We start from the raw sequence: 16,722 nt of genomic DNA on the forward strand, positions 1-16,722 counted from the left end.
TGGTGGCGATAACGAAGCTTACCTTATTGCCGCCAACGAAGATACCGCCGCGTCCGCCTCCTCCCCTCCCTGACTCCGCCCCCCGCTTGCTATCGCAACCGAAAAAGGACTTTTGTGTGTGCGAAAAGACCCTTTTTGCGTGAGATACGGATAGAAAATAACCCCCAAAGTGAGGTACAGTTATCCATGCCCTGAATGCTGCCCATTAAGTAGGTTTTGAATTTTAGAATTAATTACCAGATTTCAGGGTTCATGTTGTAGCTAGGAAAAGGAGACATGCATAATTACACTTGTTCCTACATATTTAAGAACCACCACTCGTGTCTCTTGTTGCTGCAAAGTGCTGAGAGTAGATCCTAAGTGCTGGGCTCGACTTGAGCATCAGGCAGTGATGACTCTTTCGTGGAAACACTGATCTAAGTCATTTGTGAAGACTATATTAGAGTTTCTTTTACAAGGACCAGACATGTGACGATGAACAAGCACATTTTCTCACACAAATTTTGTCCCATCTTCGAAGAATGCTAAGTTAACAGGGCCTAAAGTTTATATACCACTTTCTGTGTGGAATTTAAATGTGGTTTTGAAATCTAATGCATCCTCTTTTTGAACTATTAGATTCTTAAGTTGTTTTTTTTTAACTTTCAAACTTGTTTTCTTGGATATTATGGGGTAGATTTTCAGACATACGTGAGGGCATAGATTTGTTCGCGCCGCGCGCATGTTATAAAGTCCAGGGTCGGCGCGCGCAAGGGGGTGCACAATTGTGTAACTTGCACGCACCGAGCCGCGTAGCCTTTCTCCGTTCCCTCCGAGGCTGCTCCGAAATCGGAGCAGCCTCGGCAGGAGCTTTCCTTTCGCCTCCCCCCCCACCTTCTCCTCCCTTCCCCTACCTAACCCACCCCCCCCCCCCCCCCGACCGGCATGCCACCCACAGCCCTGCACCTGGAACGCCCCTTTTTTGAAGCCCAGGAACATACTCGCGTTCCGGGGCTTGCGCGCGCGCCACTGAGCCTATGCAAGATAGGCTCAGCGCGCACAGGGGCAAGCAGGGGCAGGTTTTCAGGGGTTACGCGCATATCCCTTTGAAAATCTACCCCTATATGTTCAGTCAGGAAAGTTAATGAATTAATTTTTTGGGGTATTTTTTTTTTTTCAAGACAATCTTTTTCCTGCATTTGTTCAAAAAATTAATCTGGCTTTTCACATTAATCAAGAGCTTGTATTACTGAATCTGTGTCCTAATCCTACTTTTTTCAAGGACAAAATATTTATTAAAAAAAAAAAATTGGTTTTATTATGTGTTTAAATTTTCAATTTACATCTCATGATATAACATCTTAATCAGAAAACAGACAAATTTAAGAAAGCAATACAATAAAATCAAAGTCAATTACAATAAATTATCCAAAGTACCTTCTAGTGCAAATTTAAATTTGGGATAAAGTTAGATCCACAATAATAAGGGGGTTGAGGCCAACTCAAAGTGAAAGAAATGTTGATCATTAACATAAGTGTAACTATTAGAGGAAGGGAGTCATTTAATCTAATTACTTTGCATTGTTGGCAAAATCCAAGAAGGATGAGAGCAAAGAAAAAAACATTCTATACAGGCTTATCCTTCAAAAATAATACGTTGTTCCAGTGCAAAAACAAAAAAACAGCTATCCTGGTATAAAAAGGTACTTGCAGGAAAATCTCAAAAGAACATGTGCTCCTGGCCTTAAGAAACTTTTTTCTTTACATGGTGAGAACTTGGAAGTTTTATTTACAAAGAACACAAGCTTTTAAAAAATCTGAAATTGTTTATTTTTATGGCACAGACAAAAAAGGTGTATCGCCTCAAATCCACGTAGAAGATGAAATAAGCCAGTTGCTTTGTTTATTAACTACCCGTCTTGTAGAATGAGACTTATCTCCTATGCAGAAAACACAAGCATACTTACGGAAGAGCTATGGAAAACATCAGCAGTTTTCCTATCCTGTTCTGACCCATTTCTGGTTGTCTAGGGTTAAGGGATCATGGCCTCGCCATAGTGCCTATGTTCTTTCCTCCTCAGAAGACAACAGAAGTTAGGTTTTCCCTGGTGGGTCCTCCCATCTAGGTACTAACCAGGTCTCAGCTTCTAAGGTGGTCATCTGCAGATAGTTTCAGAAGAAGGGTTCCTCATGCTATCGTCAACACAACCTCAGACGGTGATTATGACATGGAAAAGGAATTTTGTCTTGCCATTATCTACTCTTCCACTAATTTTATCACGGCCTTCATTATCCCTTCCAGATTCCAAAAGCGATTGAGTGCATTTGTTTCACTTCTGGTCTTTGTAATTATTCTAAGCTAGTTCTTTGTCTAAATTGACAATTCAGTAATTTTTTTTTTGCTTAGCTTTAAACACTTTTTTTTTTTTTTTTAAAGGAAAACCTCAACTTAAAATGACAAAGAAAAGTAGCTCAGATGGCAAGTATAAAACAATCATCTGTATCGTGGAGGGCTATCCGATGCCAGTAGTTCAGTGGACAACAATGGGTGGTGGAAACATAGTAAACAAAGTAAGTATACATTTTGGTTTTACACGTGAATTTATAATTGTATTATTTTAGGAACCTTCTCATTTACACACACACCTTTTCTTTTTAATCCTAAAATACTGAGGTTAAAATAAGACTTGTGTGATGTGAACCTTAAAATAAAATTATATTCTGTTTATATTTATTTCAGAAATACATAAAAGCGGCAGTACTCATCTTGCATGAATTAAACATTTTACTGTATAGTCATGTTATACAGAGTCACCAGATTATTAATATAGACAATTTAATCAGGCTGGTACAAGATATCCTGAATCCCATTCTTCCTCATATGATGTACCCAAGAACACAGGAAATCAAATGTACTTAACATAGCTTTGTTTACGCATCGAGCAGAGAAAGTTGAATTTAGTATGAATTTATTACAGTCTCTGGTTTAGTGCTTCAGTGGTCACCACAGACATTGTCAATTGTATTCATGCTCTAGCTTTATTTTATTTAATTGTTTCTCATGAGAAATCTTTTTCTTTGTTAACATAAAAGACAGATACACAGAACAATCTGTCTCTGTGGACAAGCAGGATAATAGCCACACAAGCAGATGACATCATCTGATGGTGCTGAGATGGAAAAGCTCTCTCAGAGCTCAGAACAAACCAGAAGGTTTTTCTGAGCCTGCATAAGCACCTGCTGTACGAATCTTCTCAGTTCTTGTCGTTCTGCTAATGTGAAAAGATGCATTTTTGCTCGCTTTGCTTTTTATTGGGTTTTGAGTTGCTTTATTAATACTCTGTGTTTAATTTCTTTCTTTCATTTGTTTCTAGCGGTTTCCCAAAAAATACAAAAAGGTAGACTTAGATTTTATTTGAAAATCCAAAAATGTTCATGTCTTCTCTCCCCTTAACTGAAGTTTGACATTGCTTTGATGATTTTTGCCATGTTGATTAAACCAGATTTTAAGTGTTGTGGGTTTTTTGCTCACAAAAGTCCCACAAATGATTTGCACAATTACTGAATCAAGTCATGATGATCTCAACTGCATGGCCTGCGCCTATATTTCTCCTAGAGCCATCAGATTGAGGAGTTTACATTCTTTGTAACTTTCTGGAGTCTCCTCTATCCACCTCTTCCAAAAAGAAAAAAATATGCATCAAAAGCGGCTCAGCTAGCTGCAAAAAAAAGTAAAATCAAAATATTCCAAAAGGCAGGGTAAGTCTTCGATTCCATGTCAATATAAAACTCTTAAGCCAGCTGGCTGTGCCATAAAAATAAACAACATCAGGTGTCCGAACAAACTCAGGGTCATGATTCTAAGCAGTCTGAGTGCAAGACTGTACCCTCTCAGCTGTTGGGTGCAGACAAGCATGTTCATTCGTCAACTCCGAAGCAGTCAAAGATGTCCATGCATATCTCTGAGGCAAAGAATCATGGTACCAAAATAACAGTTTTCAATATTGGCCCCAAAATCAAGCTTCCAGTCACCTCTGGCATCAAAGGCTACAGATCTACCTGAGGGTGCTGAACAGTCTTTGACTCTGAGGACACCCATACCACCACATGACACAAAGTATTCCCTGGCACCAAGGAACATAAGAACATAAGAAATTGCCATGCTGGGTCAGACCAAGGGTCCATCAAGCCCAGCATCCTGTTTCCAACAGAGGCCAAACCAGGCCATAAGAATCTGGCAATTACCCAAACACTAAGAAGATCCCATGCTACTGATGCAATTAATAGCAATGGCTATTCCCTTTAAGTAAACTTGATTAATGGCCGTTAATGGACTTCTCATCCAAGAACTTATCCAAACCTTTGTGCTGCTGCGTGGATGCCTAACAATTGCGGGCATTGACATCAGCCCTTACAGTGCATGCTCCCGAAAAAAACTTACCTACAGCACACAGCAATGTTACAATGTTGTCGAACAATCAAGGTCAACAGATGATTCACCACCCGATTTACCACCAGAATTAGACAATTGATCTCGACCATGTCCAGTGGCATTTTAGGAACTCTATTCCTTGGTTAAAAAGATATGAGGAGACTTTTTTCAAAGCAGTTTGACTCCCATGGGATGCCAGAGAATATAATTTGCTGCCAAATACATGTCAAATAAGACAGAAGTCCCAGTCTCTGCTCCATTATAATAGATAGCACCTATATTAGACACTATGACTTCTAACTTAGGGCCTTATTTACTAAGCATTTTTCCCATAGACACAAAAAGGGGGAAAAACCTTAGTGAATCAGGACCACTTGTCTATTACACCTTATCAGCGAACAGGATCATGCTAATATGTCCCATAGTTGTTCAGAATCACTAGATTCTTCTTCCAAAAGCCTGACCCCATTCACCATGGTGTATATAAAAATATCTGACTTGGAAGAAAGCCTTTTGATTTTGCAGTCTCTATTTTCGCTCTCATCTCCACTTCCTACCTCTACTCAACTTCCCAGTCGGAGAGAGACTTCAGCATTTTCTACAGACGTGGTTGTCCATACCAACAAGCCAATGGGTCCTCAAACGCATACATCAGGGTTGATGACAACATTTCAAGTCTTCTCCCCTAACCAGTACACATCTGAGACACTGCTTAAAGGGTAGAATTTTAAACTGGCGCGCAGGCATCCATGTGTGCGCAGTTCCTGATGTGCACATGTTATAGATTCCACTACCTGCACACGTATGTGTGCGCAAGTGCCAACTCGCACACGGAAGGGGGGGGGGCGGATTTTCTTAGAATCATGTGGCGACATGATGGGGCCTTCCCCAATTTCCTCCCAGAACGCTCCAATAAAGGAGGGAACTTCCATAATCCCCTATGAAACCTGCCTCCCTTTTCCCGTCTCTACCCCGACCCTTAAAACCCCTCTAGCTAGCTTTTTTTTGTTTTGTTTTTATATTTACCTGCTCTCCCAAGCATTAGTAAGTTGTGCGGGCCAGCCGGCTGCTGGTGTGCACATCAGCAGAACAGAGCCTAATGGTGCTGACCCGGCCTGCCCCTTTTTAATTAAGCCGGTCTTTGGCGCGTACCAGGAGATACGTGTGCAGCCGGGGCCCTTTAAAAATCCCCGCAGCCCGCGCGCGGCCCAGCCATATGCATAGCTCCAGGTTTTTACACCCGCCAGCATTTTAAAATTTAGCTGTAAATGCACAGCACCTTGTGCTCCTTCATCAAGAGCTTGCATCTCGTTTAGCAGCCAAGACAGTAGAGCCAGTTCCATCTCAGGAGAGAAACAAAGGATTTTACTCCAGCTATTTCCTAATTCTGAAAAAGACTGGAAACATCTTGGAGCTGAGGGGGTCACAACAAGTGCCTAAAGAAGGAAACGTTCAAGATGAACGTTTTTTAGGCACCATTCAAACCCCTCTTTGAAAAAGATGATTGGTTCTGTTCCCTAATTCGCAAACCTCACAGGAAATTTCTTTATTTCACCATAGTGTAGGACCACTTACCAATACTGTACCATCCCATTTTTCCTCTCGGCAGCACCTAGAAATTTCACAAAATGCCTGGTAGTTGTGGCTGTGTATTTAAGAAAGGACAGTCTTTGCATTTCCGTACATGGTGACGATTGGCTCATAATAGGATGGTCCTTACAAGAAGCCCATTTCAGCTATTTTATCTTTTAATCCAACCAAAATAGAATGTTTAGTAATAAAGAAAACATTTTTCCCCTTGGATCTCTGATTGCAGATCCAAAGTAAGGTTAAATATCCATCAATATCTGGAATAGCAACCTAATGTACACATCTTCGATCTTTTTCTGTTCAGGATATCTACAATCCATGTCTTCACTACTCATTACTGCTAAGAGCTCATTTGGACAGGCAGTTTTGCAAAAGGTGATAACTTAATCATTCAGTTCTTCCCTCCATCCACAGACTTAACAATGGGCTGCAGTATCTGCACCAGATAAATAAGATAAATCATATGCAACCTTACTTGCGTGGCTGATGTTATCCCACTAGTCCAAGGAGAAAGCAAAGTTGCTCAGTTATAACAGGTGTGTAGTCAGCGGTCTAAATCACCCACACAATCCCTCCCTCCTTCCTTTAAGAGGTGAAGTTTAACTTGAAATGCAAACTGAGGAAACTCGTGCAGCAGGTGACAGTGCGGAAAAATCTTTGTGTGTTTTTCTGAGCTTTTCGATCTTAGTGCCATTGGATGACATCACCCACTTGTGTGGATGATTTCTCCTGTGATCTACAGAGAACACCTAGTACAGGTGAGCAACACTGCTTTTTTTTCATGTGCTGTTGACAATATGGCAAATTATCAGTTTCAGTCAAGAGGGGGACACTGTTAACATAGTCAGTTCACTCTAAAACATCCCATAAAATTGATTGGATGCTTGTCTGCAGCATGCAAAATATACATGTGGTATGTGTTACAAAACATATGACCATCTTCTGATTCGGAATTCAAAATGTTCTAGTTTAGGAATGGGCAAACATTTTGGCCTGAGGGACACTTTTGAGGACCTGATCCAGAGGACTGAGGGGACATGTAGTGGCTGTTATCCCTCTGGTATTCTAAAGTAGTGAGTCTCCATCCAGTCCTTGGGACATACCTAGCCAATCAGGTTTTCAGGATACTTGCAATGAATATGAATGAGAGAGAGAGAGCTACATACAATGGAGACTGCATGCAAATCTGTCTAATGCATCATATCCTGAAAATCTTACTGGCTAGATGTGTCCAAGGACTGGGCTGAGAACCCCTGGTCTTTAGAAAGGAGTTCCAACAAGCTGATTTGCTTCTGGCTTGATACTTTCACTTCCAGACACAAACCACCTGCTGTTAACACCAAGGGCCAGATGGGGCTCTAGGATATAGTTTGCCCACTTCTATTCTAGTGAGTTCCTGAAGGATCTTAGGTAATTATTTTTGTACTTTAGATGCTGCAAACTTGGTTGTGAATTGCGTTTGATTAAAAGTTTGACCTAGAACTCACCTAAAACATCTTACAAAATGGCAATTTGCTTCTAGCAGAGTACAGTTGTCATCCCTAAGCACCTGTGAAAATCATTGCTTACAGGGATTAATAAACACATTAGTCTATATGGAGTGTTAATTTATTTCTGGCAGCAGTGGCATTATGAATCGGTTGGCTCGAGTGCATGATACAGTTTATCACACTGTACAACTGCTTTAAGGCTTCCAGAGAATCTGAAACACAAAATTATAAGGCAGAATGTTCAGACCAGTTTTGTAGTACAGAGCTCGAGTCTCCGCATTTAGTCCCAGAAAAATCTGGAGTATTTGTAGGTTGTAATGCCTTTTACAGTATCTCTGAAAAATAGGGCAAGATGAGTTTTCAGAATGACAAGGGTCATTTCTTCAGATGTCGCATCTGAAAGTCAGGTACTACACTATTTTTATTGTTGGTCCTTTAAAAGGGTATTGTAGCCATCAACGATTCCAGATTAGAAATGAAACGTGCCATGAGTACTTTGAAATGCTGCGATAAAATTGTTTCAAATGTATGCACTTATTAACAATAATTAGAATTGATGGCTAGGACCATTTGATCTTGACTATAAATATGCTTATTCCAGAATCAGCTACAAAATTAAGTGGGTTCTATACTGTACTTCGTTATGCTTTCTTATGATTTATTCCTGTTGCCTCATTAATCATTTATTTTTATGGCAGACAGAAGAGTCTGCATATGTTAATGGAAAATTTGAAAGCAAAATTAACATCTCGCCAGAAGAGAATGTCACATTAACCTGTACTGCCGAAAACAAGCTGGAGCGAAGCGTGGCCTCCGTGAATGTCTCTGCCAGTATGTATTAATTTATTTCTTTGCAGTTTGCATAACCTGGTCACATAATTTCCTGCATGTAAGCTTTTTCTATAGGCGGATTAAAGCTAAAGGTGTGAAATTCTGATTGAACTTTAAGCTGTTGTATTGCCTCTGTTCATTTAAATTTATTGTAATTTGCCTTGAGACCAGCGTTTGGAAAAGGTGACATATCAAATGTTCATAAATAAAGAAACTACTGTAGGTACAGTCTGTTGCTCAAATGTTAGCAGCAAAGAAAGTATAGCTTGAGCAGACTTACTCTGTGAAAAGATAAGTACAGCGGTTTGTCGTCAAATTCAGTATTTACCATGCTCTTTTTAGACTGAGAAAAGCTGCTAAAAGAGTGAAACCTCCTTAAAAGACCTTGCTACCTCGTCTGTGCTACGTTTTCTGGCAGTCGTGAACAGAAATTGGGCTGATATGATGCTCACAGTATGTTGCACTTTTACGCAATGTTCACTGAATTACTTGATTTGAACAATCTAGAGAAATCTAGGAAAGCCCATGAATAATCTTAAATCGTACACTTGTGCACTGCATGATACAGTGTGCTAGAAGGATCAAGCAGTTCTATGCACTTTGGGGGTAAATTTCAAAAGGAGTTACACACATAAATGTAACTACTATTGTAGCAATTTTCAAAATCCATTTAATTGAGTAAAACCCAGTTTCACTCGAGTAAATGCTTTTTAAAATCAGGCCCTATGAGTGTAAAATGGGTCAGTGCTTTAGGTAAATGGATGTCTTATAAGCATTTAGTCCTGTGCTTGGCTAAATCAAGCAATCATTTTATCTAGAGTTGCCAGAGAATGTGAATGTCGATTTTAATGGTCACACCGTTTCCTTGTCCGCGACGGCTAGAGACCTTGGGTTCCTGTTAGACTTGCATCTTTGCATGTCTTCACACATCAATAACTTGATTCGTACAGGCCATTTCAAACTTCAGATGCTGAGGCAATGAAAATCCCTATTAGAACCAACGGATTTTAATTTGTGCTGCAATCTTTGCTACTTTCAAGCCTAGATTATTGCAATGCGTTGTTTCTATGACTTCCAAAATCGTCATTACGGCCTTTGCTCCAAAATTTGGCCGCATGGACGTCAACTAACTGTAGAAAATGTGACCATATCACCCCAGTATTGGCAGTGCTGCTCTGGCTTCCCATCGAAGCACAGATTGATTATAAAGTTTTGATGCTAATGCATAAACTGATTAGCAATGCAAAACCTCAGTGGCTAGGTGCAGCACTATGAGTTTATACTCCATCCGGATCCCTCTGCTCCCAAAACAAAGGACTATTAGAAATCCTGTCCATAAAACAGGCACATCTGGGTGAGATTAGAGATCACGCTCTCAGTGGCCAGCCCAATTACATAGAATAGCATGCCAAAACACCTGAGAACTCAGACGGAGATCGCTACATTTAAAAAGATCCTAAAAACATGGTTGTTCCAGTGGGAATTCATAAATGAGTGTTAAAAATCTCTGTATAGTCCCAGAAAACAGTCTTATGTAATTCAGCCAGCTTTTATTACTGAACAGGACTCAGACAGAGTCCAACTTAGAAATGAAATGTACTGTATTTTTATTTTATGTATGTGATTGTATATTTGTAAATGAATGGGATTTTTTTTTGGGGGGGGCATGCGGTATAGAAGTAATTTTAAATAAAAACAAAAGCAGCCTTGTGGCCAACCTTTGTCATTTTTATGGTAGAGGAGATTTCTCCTGTTCCATTGTCCTCTGTTATCTGTAGTGCCCTGAGCCTTCATTTGCAGGGAAGCAAGGATCTGCCCCTCCCCACTCCCCCTTAGCTCAATTACTGCAGTGATAGTTCTCCATCAGGGGTCAGGCACCTGAGCTCCCTTCCGTAACGCTGCAATTTTGGACCCTAAGTCCAGCCGCTAGCTATTGCTGTTGCATGATGGACTGGGACTTTCTTTCCCCCTGACCCTCTGGGGTTGTGAACGTGCCCTCTGCTGTGTCTCCCTCCCGTCCCCCTATCTCTGGCCAAGCTGGGGAACAGGAGAACCTGGCCCCAGGAATCAAATGCAGATAATTCACACATCAGTGCAGAGCAGGTTTGTGCTGTGAGCCAGCCCAATCCTAACTGAAATCTGTTTGCCCCATTTGCTATTGTTTAGCTTCGCTTTGAAGAGCTTCCCTAAATTTAATAAAGCTTGAATATGCTCTTAAAGAAGCAATTTTGCAGAGCTATGATATGAACCGGCCTTCTGACAGCATTTATGAAATTGGACTTGTAAGGAAAGATCCGTTAATGGTGAAGGTGATTTTCATGTCTCTTCATTGGTTCGTTTCAGTTAACATTCCGGAGCAAGACGAGCAGGAAGATAAAACTGGTAGGTACTGCATGGCGGCGATGCCGAAGTGCGTCTGGGTGTGTGGCTTACGAGGGGCGGTTGTATAAGGAGTTTCCGCGGACTTTCACAGTTTGCCTTGATTTAAAATGACTGACAAGATTAGAAAGTAAGAGAGGGGCAGAATTTTCGATATTAAAATGAATGCTGAGATAATCTCGCATTCAGTTTAGTTAACAGTAGAAACAGAAAATGTGTCAGATTTTCCAATGGGGGGGGGGAGCAGATTTCCAGGTGATCAGGTGTACCCGTAGTGGGCTTCACTCATTAAAAAAAAAAACAAATGCAGCAGGCAATCAAGGTAACTAATCGTGTTGAACACTGCATGCTAACTTTTCTCTCCATAGTAAATCATTTAGGGCCTTCCTTTTCAGTTTTTGCCAGGAAATTCAGTGTTTACTGTAAGAAATTAAAAAAAAAAAAGGAAGAAAATAAGTGGGAGACCCCACACACACACACACACACACACACACACAGTGGTTTTCTCCTGTTTTTCTCTGTTACAGTAATTGCCGATAAATTCCTGGCACAAATAAAATAACAGAAAACAAAGCTGTAAATCATCAATCCAGCCTGCACTGCTCCTATATCTAATGGGGGTGTAGTTTTACATCTATTTCGGTATATACTTACTAAATATTTTGTTCTGTTCTAGATGAAAATAAAGAAAAGGTTAACGACCAGGCCAAGCTGATAGTTGGAATTGTGGTTGGCCTTCTGTTGGCAGCGCTGGTTGCGGGCGTAGCGTACTGGTTGTACATGAAGAAATCAAAGTAAGACTTCAGAATAAACGTTCAGGTCTATTACTCTAAAAAAAAACAAAAAACCCATAAAGTATCATTTCAACCAAAGATCATGTTGAAATTCATAGCTATTTGCAGTTCCCCTAGGCTCCTGTGATTGTGCAGACCAGAGGAAACGGGACTGCCCACAGGGCCTGATTTAACAGTCTTCTCCGGCCCGCTACACCTCATCTCTCTGCTTCATGCGCCCTCCCCTTCCAGGCACGGACCAGGAGGGGGAGGGCTGAAGCTGGAAGAGCCAGACCTCACTGCCCATCACTTCCCTTCTGTCTGGAAGGGTACAGGAGGGGAGAGGGTGTGAGGTTGGAGTGGACAGAGCAAGCAGTCAGCATTTGATTCCCTCAAAGATCTCTCTCTCTCAAGTTAAAACAACGATGATTTTTCTGTAATTCCTGGAGGGAGGGAGGTCCTATAGAAGAGGTCCTATAGAAGAGTATCTTGTTTATATCCAGAGATTCTCGCATATTTGGCTAATCGTACGCTAGCTAACAAAGACTTGGATGTAATTTGAAAGTCCGTAGCTGTGTCTGTCCCACAGCTGGCAGGGATGATGGCATTAATTCAGGGGTGCTCAAATCGGTCCCAGGAAAGCTATAAGGAATATGCATGAGATTTATTTGCATGCAGTACCTCCTATATAGTCAAATTTTGCTCATCCATAGTCAGTCGGGCTATTCTGAAAACCTGACGGGCGGGGGTCACTTGAGCACCCTTGTACTGATTAACAGCAGGACAGATTCTGCTGATATTGAACATAGCTTCAGCATATGTAAACTCATATTCTCAGAAAGAGAAGGATTTTCTCAAGAAAATATAAAAGGGACAGTTGCATTACATTTCACACTTAAAAGTGTAACATACACGTCTTTATTGATAGCTGATTTTTTTTTGTATAATGTTTAAAAACAATGTACAAGGTTTTCAGTAAAAAATGTGTTTTTGCATAGTGAGGGATGTGAAACTTAATGCACTATTATGCAGATTTGCCTCATTAATTATCACAATCTTGAAAAAATCTGCCATAAGAAACCAGGGGCAGTGGCTATTGCTGTATAGTACTATATATACACTGCAAGTGTAAATAATCCTTAAGAAGTTATTTCCTCAGTTTCTTCTACACAAGCTCTCATTTATACCTGCAAAGATCTTAAAGTGCACTTTACTTTGTAAACTATGCTTTAAATTTCAATTCCTCAGTAGGTTTTTCTGTGCGAACTCTGCTAGTTCCATATTCGTCTTCTGTGGTTGGTACAATCCCTGGCAACTTTACATACTGAGACTAATATATTTTAGTCTGTTCTATTCTGAGAGCATAAAAAAATTAGTGTTAATGTTTTTATGTCCTAGCTCGTATTGCTCACTACTTTTTCCAGTTAAATGACAAACATACATTCCACCATAATAAAATAATAATTTTCTCCTCTTAACGGCCCCTCCCCCCTCTCCCATAACCAGCACCACCACCACTCACATTCCTCCAGCTACAAGGACACGTCTGCTGTCCCCCTGCTGTTAACAGTAGAAAACAGAAAACATAAAACAAAATCAAGACGTATACAACAGCAGTCCTAATAGTTAAATCATATTTCAAAACAGCTGACAAATAGAATATCCAATAATTAAAAAATATTTTAAAAAGTATGTGTGTATGTATATATAGATATATAAATTTATATAGATATAGAAATTTATATATACACACATTTTTTTTAAATTTCTCAAATTTAAACCAGCAGACACATCAAATAGGAACCTAAGTGCCATGCTGAGTAATATCAAGGTCCACCGAGCCCAGCTTTCTGTGGATTAGCTCCTGCAAGGCCCAGTTGATGCTGCTCTGCCTTCCAAGTTTTCCTTTCTTGAGGCCCATCCGATGCTCGCGTTACCTGCTGCTACTCTGGGCTATACAGCCACGGGCAGCGCTGCTCTCCTTCTCGAGTCCTCTTTTCTTTCAGCCCTGTGGACCAAAGTGAAGCTGCTGCTGCTTCTTCGGGCTGTGTGACCTGCCAGTGCTGCTACTGCTTTTTCAGGATGCACAGGCCTAGCTGATGCTGTGAGCCTGGCCTCCACTGCTTTGCCTCCCGGCCATCTTTCTTCCAGCCCCATAGGATTGATGACAATCGGGGCTGCTGGGAGCACTAAGGCAACCATCCCCAAACGTTTGGCGCTCTAACCGGCTACCTAGTTTGCCTCACTGCTCCCACCAGCCTGTCCTCTCTATCCCTGTTCCTACTACTCTCACTCATTCCATCTTCTTACCACCAGTTCCAGTGCTGCTTACCATTGGGGGAAAAGCTGTGTGGCAGAGCCCACAGGATGTCTATCAGCTGCTAATAAAAACGTGTGCTGCTAATAAATCAGAACGGAAGCTGACTGGGAGGAAACTGGAGAAAAGGCCGATCGGGTCATCACACGTGATTTGTAAATGCCCCACCCCCCCCCCCTCCTCCTCCGCGCACCAGGAACCGCGCACACATGGACGCATGCGCACAATTTTGAAAATTGACCCCGTTGTGCACTGGTTTTGTTTTGGGGTTTTTTTCAAATCTGTGGAGACTTCATTTCAAATATAAAACTTTTACACCTCCAGGGAATTTATGCATTTATGTGCCCACATGATTCTGTACACAATTTTCCTGCGCATAATCCTTCAGGCTTGCATAAATCCTTAGAATGCCTGTTTTAACCCTTTATTTCTCAATCTCATCTATGCGCCGACTTAGATTTCTCCCTCCATAGCCCATCTGAGAATGTCCCTCCGCCAGCCAAAGCCAAGACTTTGCCACGCGTTTCCTGGCAGCGCTGTTTAAGATTGCTGTCCTGCTGGGAATCTTGTGGGATCTGCAGGAAGCGGAAACACATTGGGGGTCCTGTGAGATTCCTCACAGGTTAAGAAGGCACAAAGAACCTTGATCTAGTCCCCATATCGGTGGGGCTGCAGAAAGCATACAGCAGTACCAGAATCAGCTCTTTCATCAGCAGTAAAACATTTTACCATACTTTCTAGCAAATTCTGAAATTTTAATTGGACTCGTGTACCTTACAGTCCAGCCAATATTAGTACGTTGCCTTTTGTTTCTAGTTTTGTTTTTTTTAGTAATAAAACCTTCCATATAACATTAGCAAAACCGCAGCCACCTACTAGTACACGTACACTAGGTTTTATTGCTCATAAAATCCACTAATTAGAAAAACATGATCATCAGACATTAACTGTGCAATGAAACTGATGCACTTTACTGGACATTTACAATCTGCATTAATCTGTTTTGCTGTATAAATTCTAATCAGCTGTCTTGGACATAAGGCTACAGTTTATTGTTATAGAACCATAGTATAATGTACGTGCCTTGTCTATCTAAAAAAGTATTTTGGAGAAGATCTAGCACTAACTCTTAAATCTTTCTGCATCCCTTTTCGTTTCCATTGGGAGAGCATGCCAAAAGAAGTTGATCAGCCTTCTTGCAGAGTTAAAAGAGAAATGTACTATTTTAAAAATAGGTACCTTTTATGTAGCTAAATCTTGCAACAGCTGAAATATGCAAATTACATGATGTGACTTGGTAAGCTGGCCCAGTCCTATTGCTTTCATTTGCATGAGTGTATACACATTTCAGCAATTCTCAAATTCCCATTTTTAACAACCTCAATAGAGTCCTTTTATGGTCCTTAGGATTGTTTACAGACTATTTAATGCTGCTTTGCAAAATAAATTAAAAGGATAAGATTATATCAATGGAAAAAACAAATCTAACAGTGACAATTAAAGATAATTATGTATAACAGGGATGTGCAGAAGGAATGTTTAATTTGTTTGAGGTACCTCAATTCATTTCATTAATTTCAACCCTCCAAAAAAATGTATTCAGTAAGGGGCAGATTTTCAAAGGGGTATGCGCGTTAGATACGCGCGTACTCCCCGAAAACCTTCCCCAAGCTCCCCCTGCGTGCGCCGAGCCTATGTTGCATAGGCTGCCGGCACGTGCAAAGCCCCGGGACGCACGTAGGTCCTGGGGCTTTCCTGGGGGGGCGTGTCGCAGCCGGTGCATCATCGGGGCATTTCGGGGGCATGGCCGCGGCCTCCGGCCCAGGGACTGGATCATGGCGCACCAGCAGCCGGCCCAGCGCACGCAAGTTACGCCTGCCTTGGGCAGGCGTAACTTTCACGATAAAGGTAGGGGGGAGAATTAGTTAGGGCCGGGGGCGGGTTAGTTAGGGGAAGGGAGGGAGAGGTGCGGGGGGGGGGTGGGGGTGGAAGGAAAGTTCCCTCTGAGGCTGCTCCAATTTCGGAGCGGCCTTGGAGGGATCGGAGGCAGGCTGCGTGGCTCAGCGCACGCAGGCTGCCGATTTTGCACAGCCTTGCGCGCACCGACCCCGGATTTTAAAAGATACGCGCGTATCTTTTAAAATCCGGCGTACTTTTGTTTGCGCCTGGTGCGCGAACAAAAGTACGCGCAGGCGTACCTTTATAAAATCTACCCCATATTTTTCATTTTGCAGTGAAGTCTATGGAGGAAGGCCCATTGACTTCACTGTAAAAGAAAAATGGGCTCGAGCCCTAGTCCCAGCATCTTTTCTTGATCCAGCAACTAAATATGATGTCTTCCAGCCATACAACAAAATGGCACCGTCCACCTGCCCTGGGGGAAGGCGCTGCAATGACATTGCCTGTGGTGTCTCCTCTGGGCGGAGAACATCATTTTCAGTCCCCAGACCTAGAAAAGAAGAAGCCACAAATCTTGCTTCCAGGCCTGGGCCTCGCTGACCGGACCTGGCCTGAGGCTCGGGAATAGGACTAGGTCCAAGGCCTGCTCCTGCTGGAATCCCTCCCCACGAACACAAACATTTTGTGGGAATTGTCATCCAAGGCTAATTTTTCAATGTTCACCATTCATACAAACCAAAAATAGCCTCATGCATTACATTTTGTCATTTGTTCAAAACACATGCACCTTCCTAATGTATAAATCAGATAATCTCTCTTTATCCTATGTAAGCATTTCCACTGGGGAAAAAATTCAACAAGAGGTCACAGTATGAAGTTAAAGGGGCAGGAGAAGAGCAGACAAAATGTAAGGAAATACTTTACTTAAGAAGGTGGTGGATATCTGACATAGTCCGCTTGTACGATCTCTAGGAACCAAGTATTATTGGGTTAGATGGAAGGCTGAATACTGCAGAGATAGACTGAGCTGGC

General features: G+C 41.6%; 1 protein-coding gene across 2 annotated transcripts in view; it reads left to right on the plus strand.

The window, feature by feature from the left end:
* Positions 1-16,722, plus strand: part of ALCAM (activated leukocyte cell adhesion molecule) — a 143,493-nt gene that overhangs the window by 122,741 nt on the left and 4,030 nt on the right. For both annotated transcript variants that reach the window (XM_029577918.1, XM_029577919.1), the window contains exons 11-14: positions 2,417-2,550; positions 8,190-8,322; positions 10,666-10,704; positions 11,378-11,495. In XM_029577918.1, the coding sequence (XP_029433778.1) occupies positions 2,417-2,550; positions 8,190-8,322; positions 10,666-10,704; positions 11,378-11,495 (424 nt within the window). The remainder of the gene's footprint in view (positions 1-2,416; positions 2,551-8,189; positions 8,323-10,665; positions 10,705-11,377; positions 11,496-16,722) is intronic.

The sequence above is a fragment of the Rhinatrema bivittatum genome, chromosome 15 (genome assembly GCF_901001135.1).
Source record: "Rhinatrema bivittatum chromosome 15, aRhiBiv1.1, whole genome shotgun sequence".
Classification (NCBI taxonomy): Eukaryota; Metazoa; Chordata; class Amphibia; order Gymnophiona; family Rhinatrematidae; genus Rhinatrema; species Rhinatrema bivittatum.